The sequence below is a fragment of the Dysidea avara genome, chromosome 2, assembly GCF_963678975.1.
Source record: "Dysidea avara chromosome 2, odDysAvar1.4, whole genome shotgun sequence".
Lineage (NCBI taxonomy): Eukaryota > Metazoa > Porifera > Demospongiae > Dictyoceratida > Dysideidae > Dysidea > Dysidea avara.
In genome coordinates this window covers 47,707,357-47,719,677 of record NC_089273.1, presented here as the reverse complement: position 1 = coordinate 47,719,677, position 12,321 = coordinate 47,707,357, and the positions used below count along the sequence as shown (strand labels likewise).

General features: G+C 36.6%; 1 protein-coding gene across 1 annotated transcript in view; it reads right to left on the bottom strand.

Moving 5' to 3' along the window:
• Positions 1-12,321, bottom strand: part of LOC136247505 (uncharacterized) — a 224,227-nt gene that overhangs the window by 155,965 nt on the left and 55,941 nt on the right. Inside the window, exon 6 of the mRNA XM_066039228.1 lies at positions 11,472-11,744. Coding sequence (XP_065895300.1) covers positions 11,472-11,744 — 273 coding nt within the window. The remainder of the gene's footprint in view (positions 1-11,471; positions 11,745-12,321) is intronic.

The following is a 12,321-nucleotide window of genomic DNA, read 5'->3' as shown; positions in this document are numbered from 1 at the left end:
ACCCCCAAACTTTGGCCACTCGTATCTTGGAAATGGATGGAGCGGTTTTCTTCAATTTTGGAATGTGGCTCCCCTACTTAACCGGCACTTTTGTAGCAATTTTGGTTTCAATCGGATAAGGAATCATGGAGCTACAAAGGTGTGAAAATCGCATTTACTTTCTTCCTGTAAATATACTCACGTTGTGGCACGCCGGCTTCTTGGGCCGCACGACACACTACCGTGTGTCTTGATATATGCACCACCATCACACCTCAGATCAAATGAAAGCCAGTGCATATATATCACATATCTCACTGGCTCAAAATATTAATGAGATATATGCACTGCTACCAGTGCATATATCTCTTTAAGGCAGTGCGTATATCTCGTTACACACTGCCTTAACGAGATATATGCACTGCCACCAGTGCGTATAACTCATTAACTTGAGACATTGCACACCTAATAGGAGTGCACACTATATCCAGAAATTATCAGATTTCTTTAATGTTATACTGCTATCCTCTTCTCTTATATAGGGAATCGAGCAAGCTGTGATTGTTGGATTGAATTCTGCCAAACATCCTGTGATTGTGGGATTCAATTTTAATAATCAACAGTAGTTTGTTTTTACTTTTGTAAATGTAGCAATTAAAGTAACATAATTTATACTAGTCTCTTAAAATTGCTATATGTGACTGAATTTGACAAAACAAGGCTTCGACGCACAAAGCTTTGTTAGGAGATATGGCGATTTTAAGGAATCATTGTGTAACAACTTCCCAGTGCCTACAGCTGTGCAAACAAAATTTGCACCAATTGTTCATGTGTTCACTAGCTATCACTGAGTGGGTGTATACATTTCTGATACCCAAAATTTGCCCTGTTTTTAACAGCTTTTTTGAGTGGGTAATAATATCACAGGTGGTAGTAATAGGGTGGGAGGGTGGGGGTGGACGGTGGTCTTAATATACGGGTATAAAATGAAGTAAGAAGACGATTGGAATCCAGAGGCCAAGTTTGGTCTCTCCATGGCCCTCCATGGCCCTCAAATTACTCCAAATTGACTGAGAACACTATTGGCGAGCTCTCTGTGAAGTCCCAGCTCACTACACACCATTATCACAAAGCCATGGCCATTTAATGGTGCCAATCTCACACTCGTGGCTTTGACAGGGTCGGAAGAAAGCTGCTACAGAAACCAGACTAGCCAGTGCTGAAGGAAGTACAGTATGAACTACGATAGTGTATTAGACCAGCAATCCATTTCTGGTAAAATCGTAAGTTTGATTTTGTGTGTGTGGAAGCCTTGTTATATGAAATCCGGTCACATATTAGCAATAATAAAATCAAACTACTCTTTAATGTATTAAAATTGAATCCCACAATCACACTTTGTTTGGCAAAATTCAATCCCACAATCACAGTTTACTTGGTTCTCTATATAAAAGAAGGGTATAGCAACTAAAGATTTTGCCAATTAGGTGGGTCTACATGCTAAAGTAGAACATATTAATTATACCACTGGTACTCGTGCTTTGCCTGTATATACACACTCACACTCAGGCCTGTGGCCTTCTTGCTTGTGTGTATATATCAGGCAAAGCACTCGTGCCCGTGGTATAACTATTACGTATACATATATATAATTTGTATATTTACTGATAAAATCAGAAATAGTTAAAGTATTTAAAACCTGCTATATCTTTTCTTCTTCCCGTGGTAAAGAAATAATAGTTAAAAAGCCTCAAAGCTCCAGATTTGGGGTATACAAATACAAAAAGAAGTGATATCTAATCAAAACAGCCAAGCTATAAAAAAAGTACAGCCCCAAAAGGTTATGGTGAAAAAGATGTGAAATTCAAAGTGGCAGCCAAGAAATGGCTACGATAGTAAGTTAATGGTAAAAAAACTAATAATGAAAATTCAGGTGAATTTGGTACCGATTGATTTTGGCACCAAGAATTGTCATTATTAAAATTTTTACCTTTAACCTACCATCACAGCTGTTTCTTGGTCACCACCTTGGATTTCACATCTTTTTCATCATAGGGGCAGCACTCTTTTTTTCTTCTTTTTTTTACAGCTTGGTTGTTTTAGATTTGATCAAGATACATGATAGTGTGTCATGCGGCCAAGTACAACCAGTGTAGGTGCGCGACAGACAATTGTGTATTATACAGGAACCAAGAAAATGCTATTTTCACGCATTTACAGCTCAATAATGGCTGAATGAAAATTAACCATTTTAGCTGTGGAAATTCTCTCAGGGTAGGACACTTCCCATTCCAAATTTGAGGTGAGTCCACCCATCCATCACTGAGATACGCGCCTTCAAATTTCATCTTATTTTCTTAGTATTTTTCTTATTGTTAGTCTCGCACACTTTAGAAAAACCATAGTAACTCGTGTATGCTTTGGTCGATTTACTTAAAATTGGATAGCAGTAAGAGTGTAATACTGTACATTTAGAGTCCAATTTGGGTGCAGATCAGGCAAAGAACAAAGGAGTTATGCACGATTTTTCAAAATTCCAAAGGCGATTTGTTGTCCTACCTCCAGGGTAAACCACTTGGCAGAACAACTTGAAAAATGGTCTGTACCTGGAGTAACTATCATATATAGTGCAAACATTTTATAGTTTGAAAGAAATCACACTAACAGTCATGGAGTTATAACAAAATCTTCAACTAGGTGTAAAATTGCGGGATCAAAATATGTGACCAGGCCTGCGATAATAGGCATGTGGGTACATAAAAATTGCATACATTTTCTAACTTTGATGGATCATAACTTTGTATTCCATGACTCTGTAGCCATGAAATTTTCAGCTCTTATTAAGCATTTAGATGGCTATACAATGCAAGTTACAGAATGAAAATATTCTATCTCACTAATGAAATATGACATGTTATGTGACAGGGTGTAGTTTGTGCCCACATGCCCTATTTTCGCAGGCCCGGTCACATATTCTAATAGAGAAGTCACCTTCTTTTTTGTCTTGCACACTTTAGCAAAGTCATATAACTCGCGTGTGGTTTTGTTGATTTACTTAAAATGTGGATGGCAGTAAGAGTGTAATACTGTACATTTACAGTGCAATATATGTGACCGGGCCTGCGAAAACCGGGCATGTGGGCACAAACTACACCCCGTCATGCTATAGGTCATATCTCAGTGCTGGAACAGAATATTTACATTCTGTAAATTGCATCATAACGCCAATTAAATGCTGATAAAGAGCTGAAAATTGTATTGCCATAGCGTAGTTGTATAAAAAGTTATGAGTGATGGAAGTGTTAAAAAGTAGGCGAAAAACATGTGCCCACATGCCCTATTTTCGCAGGCCCAGTCACATATATAATTGGTACATGTCAGACAAAAAACAAAGGAGCTATATGCATTTTTCAAAATTCTAAAAGCTATTTGTTGTCACACCTCAAGGGTAAACCGCTTGACAGAATCACTTGAAAATCAGTGTGTACATAGAGTAACTATCATAGTAAACATCATGACAAGAGTCTTTATGACAGGGAGGCAACAACTCTTTTTTCTCATCAATTGCGGCAAGTTTTGCTAGTGCTTTTAACTTTACTTTTGAATAGGCAAAATGGAAAGTATGACGGTAACAAAACATTTTGTAGTTTAAAGGAAATCTCACTAACAGTCATGGAGTTATAACAAAATCTTCAACCACGTGTAAAATTGCAGGATAGAGATATTCTAATAGAGCAGTCACCGAGGGGTAAACTGGTGCACAAAAAACATCGAAAAACTTTTTTTTAACAGAGTTTGAACCAGGTACCTCCACACATATCTAACACCTGCATCCTTATAACCACTGAACCACTGCTATCTTGCCTGCTCACCTTAATTTATTTCTACTTTATAAATGAAAGTTCATCAACATTTGCAATTCATAGAACTTGTAGATCTATCAGAGGAAATTCTAGAACACTCTACATGCCTTTGTATTGAAGCACTCAGAAAAAATGTGTGCTCTATTAGAGTAGCTACTACAAAAAAGCCTATGCCAAGTGTGTCATGCGGCCAAGTACAGCTGGTGTGGGCAGGTGAGTGAGCATGTGGGCAGGTGAGTGGGCAACATACTCGTTTTACAGAATCTAAAATTGCCGTTTTATGCATCCATTGCTCCAAATCTTGATTGGTGTAATCGATAGCCATTTCTGTTATGGAAGCTTCCTCAGAATAGGGTTAGGGATGAGCTTATTTTGCTTTTTTTCCCACCTATTTTTATTTCCAGAAATTCTTTTATTTATTACCTATTTTGTTCAATATTTTGCTCAAATTTTTTCTATTTTGCTGAGCATCAGTAAAATTAATTGCAGTATCTCAAGCTTAGACATGTGTGACTGCTCTATTAGAATATTTCGTACATAGTGACTGCTCTATTAGAGCAGTCACCCAACCAATTCTAGAGTATCTCAATCTTTTACCATTTCCTATGAGCATAATTATGTTGCCCTAATACTATGCGTGACTGTTCTATTAGAATATCTCGATCTTTTTTATACAAAATAGTGCTAAGTTGCCATTCCTTGGTGCCCATTTTTCCAATTTTCCACCTAGTTTTTTCAGCATTTTGCTCTTTGCTTTTACAAACGTATTTTCCAAAAAATTTTCCAGCAAAACCGCCGCATCCCTAGATAGGGTATCTTTCATTCCTAGTTTGAGTTGAACCTGTCCAGCAATCATTGGGATATACGTGCCTTTATGAAATGGGTGAGGATGAAGCTTGTCTAGACGTTTCTGCTTCAGTATTTTGGGTAGGCCGGTGAACCACAGAAGGTATTTTTGATGTCAAAGTGGTTAATGCTAATGCACCTTCATAATCATGGTACCCTAGTATCCTCACTTTATCGATGTTTTGAACGTGAGAAACGACGCAACTATGAACAACATAGTACTATGGAAATGAGATGGGTTCTTTTACCTCTCTTGTATTTTCAACATTTGATGGTATTGATCAGACTTTCTTTCCTTGTCTCTTCAGAAGGATTCCTGTGATGATATGGCTGTGTTGCAGGATTAGTTATTCTTTGTTATGCTGTGCTATATGTGTTTGAGAGGAGCTAGATTACACATCAGGGCTGGATGTCCACCACTTTCACTAGGAGCACCAGTTTGTCTAGCACTTCTAACATCTTTAGTGCTAGGGGTAGTGGCAGAGGGTGCTGGTAGCATAAGCAATCAATTACCAACACCCTTATTACCACGGAACATACCTTCCACAGCAAACATTCCTCAGGCACAAATTGTGGCAGAGGTATTCCCCTAGTTATTGTCCTTCTGTGCCCTAAGTGTGATGTTAATAGCTGCCTTCCCCGACCAGTAACAGATGAAAAGGTGTGGATTCGAAATAACCGATTACCGGAACCATAACTCGTTTACCGGAACTCACATATGCTTGAGTGTTTCAATTACTGGAACAATATTTAACCACCAACAAAAGTTTATTCCTAAAGACATCAAACTTTGACAAACATCCCACACAATTGTGAGTGCCTAACGGACATCCATGCAAAATTTTAGAACATCAGAATACGTAATGTAGAAGTCACGATTTTTTTAGTAAAAAATGTATGCACAAATAGCTTGATAATTGAACACACGATGATCATTTAACAATTCTACAGCAGCAAATAGTGGAACAACAAGCGCTCCCAACCAATTCTAGACCCTTCGCTGTCCACTGTTCTTGATCTCTTGTTTTCAGCTGTTTTGTAGGGATAGCATGGTAGCATACTTCACTTCCAGTGATGAAATTGAGTACCCATGCTTCTTAACAGTTGGCCTGATGGTAGTACACTATTCTGGACTACATTCTCACCAACCTCTGCCTTCACCACAGCCGCCATGTCATTTGTGAGCATGCCAGTTGCTGTTGGTAATTCCTCATTGTCTGCTTAGTCAGGTTCACTATGTACTTTTGTTCAAAGTTTATGGAGATTAGCAAACCTATACATTTTTGGAAAACTTAGAGCATGAGAAATCTGAAAATCAATGTTTACATTTGAACAGATTCCTGCAAGGTCAGCATTTTAAATTTCAAAATGGCAGTAAATAAAGTAAGAAATTCCCAATATATTAATTTTAATTTGACCTAAAAGTTCATTAATCAACTCAACAAATTCTCTGATGACATTTTTACATCTCTATTTATTAGAGGTGATAGTTAATCATGAATAATTAGAAGTTTTTACAAACAGAATAGAAGAGCATTCATTATGCTGCAATAACTCAAGAATAGTTATAAGCAAAAAGAATTGTGGAATATTCCAGATTAATTTAATAAGATCTATGCATAACTGGAGCAAAGTATAAGTTTGGCTATCACTGAAACAGTTCAAACCAAAAAAAACAGCAGAAAAATATTAAGTTACTCTAATAGAGCAGTCACATACTCTAATAAAGCAGTCAAATTTGAGTCCATATTGTTAATGTAGCAACAATCTTTATGAAACTCCTAGCTAGTTTGCTTATGTTAGGAATAAATTTCAGGAGATTAGCTAATACTAGATTTGAAAGAATAATCATAATTTGCATAAAATATTCTCTCTTAAAAGGAACTTTGTTAATTAGCAATTGGCTACTATGACTTCACCCTGACCAGATCCATAAGCACTTTTGCACCAGTTGGTGGCATGCATTGACACAGTTTACTATGTCAAATATAACTTTGCTAAAAATTTACGGGCCTACATAATTATTAGTAGAAAGCTTAGATCATGGAGATCAATACTTACATCCCAGTGCGTGGGAGTATCAAAGCTCCGCGCTGGGTTATAACTACCATACAGCTAGACAGAGCGGCGCTGCTACTGTATGATATATTAGTTATCACCCAGTGATAACTAACTTATCACCCTGTTGCGGAGCCACTCAGTCTCTTTCGTACAGCAATCATTATATCACCCCCAGCAATCACTCCCAACGGTCTCTATGGTGAAGAACTAACTTCCTCTAGCTTCATCGTTCTATCTTGGACTATGGTAGCCACTTGTTGGTCTTTATTTTTCTCTTGCACACCACGCGACACCACCATACCAATTTCTGACGAAGACGAATCGTACCTGGAACCGCTGCTTCATAACACCGCCCTTCGCTACAGTTTGTAGGCAGTATGTAAGGTCTCTCTTGTAGCTACGAATCTCCACACAATTCGGATGAAATCTTGAGCACAGTGACAGGAATTCAAACCGGAACTTAATTTACTATCCGTAAACTTCTGCGCACTCCCGCGCACTGGGATATAAAATAGTTATATCCCGTATACTCGGATGATATCATTGTTATTACACGAGTCCGAGGCTGAGCCGAGGACGAGTGTAATAACAATGATATCACCCTCATACTGGGATATAACTATAACTTACATTTATACAGACACCTACATGTTACAGTAGTTAATTAGCAGTTTGAAAATAGCAGTCCATATGGTGCAAATTTCTGCATATATCAGCCTCTTAATTGCAACAAGCATTATTTCTATGTTCTCACACCCATATAGAGTCCATTAATAGCCTCTAAAATGCTAAGAAACTTAAAAGCAATTTATTTGGCTAATAGTTATTTCATGAAACAAAGTGAATAAGTAAATTATTAACACTGAGATGTAGAGTACAGCTGTGTATACAGACATCATGGCTATGTACATATGTACATATACATGTATTTATATCTATTACAGTTAATTCAAAGATGTGAACCTAACAATCACCAGAACTGTCACTGTTGTCATTTTCGATGTATTATACGGTACGATAGTACAATATATTAGGGATCATGCAGAATTGAACTTTTCCAGTTCATTATATCACCCTAAAACCAGTCACAATTTCCCTTCATGACAGCTTTGCAATGTTGACTAGGTACAGCCAAACTCAAAAATGTCTTGTAGACTAACCCCAAACCCTTCCAACAAAATTTCTATAGCGTTTTGAATTTTTTCTTTTCAAAAGAATTTTACACTGAATGATTGACTGACAGCCAAGCATAATTTGACATACAGGCTTGATTTTGCCAACTGCAGATGTGCAATACATGCATCATGGGCTTGTCTTTGTCCTCCTTTGTGTTCCAGTTCTCTTCATTGACAATGCAAGGTGTTAATTTATGCTACATAACATGGTACGGCTTAACTGTGGCTGTGTTAACTTATCGCCGGTATTTTCCATAGCAATACGATTGATAGTGGAGACACTTCTTATGCTGTTCTTTGTTTGCAATGCTGTGTAATGTGAAAAGCATAACTGAAAATGAATCGTAATGGCTACCTCCCTCTTTGCTACATAATTGATAGTTGGAGCATGTGTCCAGGCGTATGGTTTTCCAAGTGCCCTTCTTCTTCTGATGCAGTATATGCGCGGGTTCACCAGTCATAATTATATTAGTCCTGCATTTAATCCCTATACTTCAGTCTATACAGTAGTGAACAAGAGAGGTTGCCTATATGCTGCAGTGGACATTTAATCCCTAATTCTTGGTTATAGACTGAATGAAGTATAGGGATTAAATGTCCACTAGTATATCTGCAGATGTATAGGCAACCTCTCTTCTTTCACTACTTTCTAGCAATTCCTTTGTTTCTTTACTCTTTTGATTGTAATTCAACTTTAAAATTTTTCATTTTCCTTCTACTTGTATGCATAAATCTCTGTCACTTGTGCATCTGTACCACACAATCACAGTTCTGTGCAAGGTAAATCGTTGCAATAGCACTAGCATTTTAGCATGGAGCAGTTACTTGTAAGCCTGTCATTAAAACATCTTGGTCAGATCTTTGTCATCCTCTGGATTAGAATCACTCTATCAACAATGGCAATATTTGGATTATTTAAAGATGGTAATCATTCTGTTATTGTAAAGGAAATTTACATTGGATTAACAATTAGGTAACAGTGGATACTAAGTTTCAAGATCATGTATCAATGTTAACTTGTTGGTGCATGTCTATCTGATGCATAAAATTGCTCTTGATGATCATGGTGAATTCATTGTTTATATAAAAATGAAACTTCCCTTCAAGGAGAGAGCTAATTCCAATTACTTTTAAAATTAAAATTCTTTCAAAATTCATCTAGTGCTAATTATGCTAAACATACGTAAGCACATTAGCAAAAAATTGGCTCAAAAGGTCACTGCCTTTAAGCGACTGCTCTATTAGAGTATCTAAATTTTCAGCTTTTTTAGATTTGAACTGTTTTAGTAGAAGTCATATTATACTTTGCACTAGTTATACTTCACACCAGTTATACACTGTACTTCAAATAATCCAGAATATTCATTATTATTTTTTTCACTATAAATTATTCCTGAATTATTGCAGTATAATAGACGTTCTTCTATTCCCTTTGTAAAAACTTTCAAGTGTTCATGATTAACTGTCTCACCTCTAATGAAAAGAGGTGTAAAAATGCCACCAGCAAATTTGTTTAGTTCATTTATTAAACTTTTACGTCAAATTTAACTTGATACAGTATATCAGAATTTTCTTATTTTATTACAGTAGCTGTCACTTTGAAATTAAAAAATTCCGACCTTGCAGAAATCTGTGCACATGTAAACATTGATTTTCAGATTCCTCATGCTCTAAACTTTCCAAAAATGTATAGGTTTGCTAATCTCCATAAACTTTGAGCGAAAGTGTATTTTTTGACATTGTGAACCTGACTAGCTGGTGTAGAAGCATCAAACATCTTACAAGCAGCAGATTAGTAATCTTTCAGTACAATACAGATATCCTACTTTGGTTCTTCACAGAATGCAGAAGACAAATCTGAAGCAGTTTTGTCTTCTTCCGGTAGCATCAAAGCCAAGGTTGAAGAGACAGCTGGTGACTTATATTGATTGGCTAGAAAGGAAATCATTTGTAACCCAAACTCTTTAAAAATCTGCTGTGATATGTAGTAATGCATAATTATAATAATGATAATACTTCAACTTCACCTTGCTCATGTAATTATTAATAGCATACATTAATTACATGACCTGAGCCAGTTGGAAATTATGCAAGAACTATTAATATCATTGATTAAGGTACAAGATTGTACTTTGTTTTATTGCTGTGATCCTGACAGCATTTCCATAACATCAGTTACGACAATAATCATGTGTAAGTATACAGTGAAACCAATTAATGAGGACACCTGAAAATAGCACATCTGCATAATGTGAACACCTGATAATGGTTCTACAATATTCCTTAGCATGTAATCTGAACTGGCAAAATCAAACAAATAAGAAGAGTTATTAGCAATCTAAAGCTTTATTAACTGTGATTAATGAAGTTGAGATCTTTACACATTATATAGTTGTTATGCAATGGGCACAAGTGCTCTGCCTGATATAAATGCACTTGCCTTCAAACCCAACGGGCCTTAGACTCCTGTATTTATACAGGCAGAGCACGAGTGCATGTTGTATAACTGTTATATACCACTTACCTTTGGAGAACCTCACAAGACAGCTTCTCCTCTTATATAGGCCAGATTTCTAGCATCAATTGTGGGTGACAAGGCCGAACACTGCAGTGACATTCTCTCTACAGTATCTCTGCATATAATATTATTTAATATCTATGATCTCAGCCACCTGAGATATTGAAAACTAGTACACTATGGACTATAGCACTAACCTACATTCGCTGTTTAACTCTCATCATGTAGTGCTCAGCATACGTGATCACTCGATTGCCTGTGATTCTCTTGAGCAAAAAAAAGCAGCTAATAGACTGTTTGAATAAAAAAAATCCTAACTATTAAACAATACCAGTCTAATTCTTACTATCCACACTGAAACTCATGGCATGACAAAAACTGGTTGCCACAATTGAACATAATGATGAGTAATATAATAGTCATTGAATCATTGTTGAAGCGGACTACAGTTTAATCTGCACTCAGATGGCACCAGACTAGTATGGAGTATAAGTATGTTTATATATATGTGTGTATACTAGAGTTGTGGCCACCACAGGTTGGCTTTTTCGATTGTCATTGGCTGCTTGGTTAACATTATAAATATTGGTGATGTTGTGGCCCACAATCGACTTTTACGTGTTAGGCTATAAAAGAATTCAAGTGATCTGTAAGGTGTTCCCACCTATTAGGTGAGAAGTCATAGCAGTCTTGGCTGCCACACTTGTGCAATGCAAAACCGCAACCAGTGCAATATCTGTATATTGCACTGAGGTTGGTGCCTTACAATGAACTCATTGTTGTATACAAAACCACAACCAGTGCATTTTAAGTTATAATGCACTCACTACAGTCTGAAACAGTGCCATATACAAATTACAGCACTGGCGGTGACTTTGAACTGCCCATGCAGAGTGATACATACATACATGTACATTATGCTGTAAAGAAAGTTTCATATTTTGTGGGCCTCTGAAATGAATTTGATCACTGCTATGCATATAGTCAGACACAACTACCTATGCTATAAAATTATTGTATCTTACGCACTTCTGATTTTTGATCCATCCACATATGTTAGCAATATCATAGTAAGCTTAATGGCATCTTCTAGTTTACCCCAAGTTGGGAATTGCTCTATTTGCATCCATTTCCTAAGCATTTGTTCAGGACATAAGGGTAAGGCAAAATCCTTTGAGATGGTAGAAATCTCATAATTGGATAGGTCTAGAACATTACCAAGAACCTTCCAGGATCCTTCCCATTGTTGTATAATAGTTCTTAAATCAGCATCAAAGTCGTCAATAGTAATTGTATCATTTCCTAAGGAGATGAATCAGGTTGTGCAGCAGTTACATAAGGGACAAAAATTTTAAAAATCACTTATATTGGTTTATTTTTTACCAATGGTTACATAATCAGCTTTATGATTTAATCCACTTGATAATGGTTTAATTAATTCTCAATTCCTTGAATTTAAGATTTTTTAAAAATACTATTAAAACTAGATTCTGCACTAAGCAGCAACACTCTAAACATTAAAATTTATTTATAATTGTGACTGAATTTTACAAAATAGATCAAAATCACACATCAGGCAAAATCAAACTATATAACACCACCATCATCAGTGTTACTCAAAATACTCAATGCTGGTTTTAATTAACAGAGGTCTTTTCTGGTTGGTGTGGCAAGTTCGAATGATGGCTTCTGGCCTGGTGAAGGACCTGACTTCATGAGAATCAGTGGTGTACCTGTGAATGAACTCATATAGTTAAACAAACATTTTCTGTGTGGTTTCTGCTGCATATCAACCACTAAGGAGCTATCACAGCACTGTAATATTGTATCTGGACTTTAAGCAAGGTATGCCTCCATTTTGAAGTCTAATCTCTTGCCC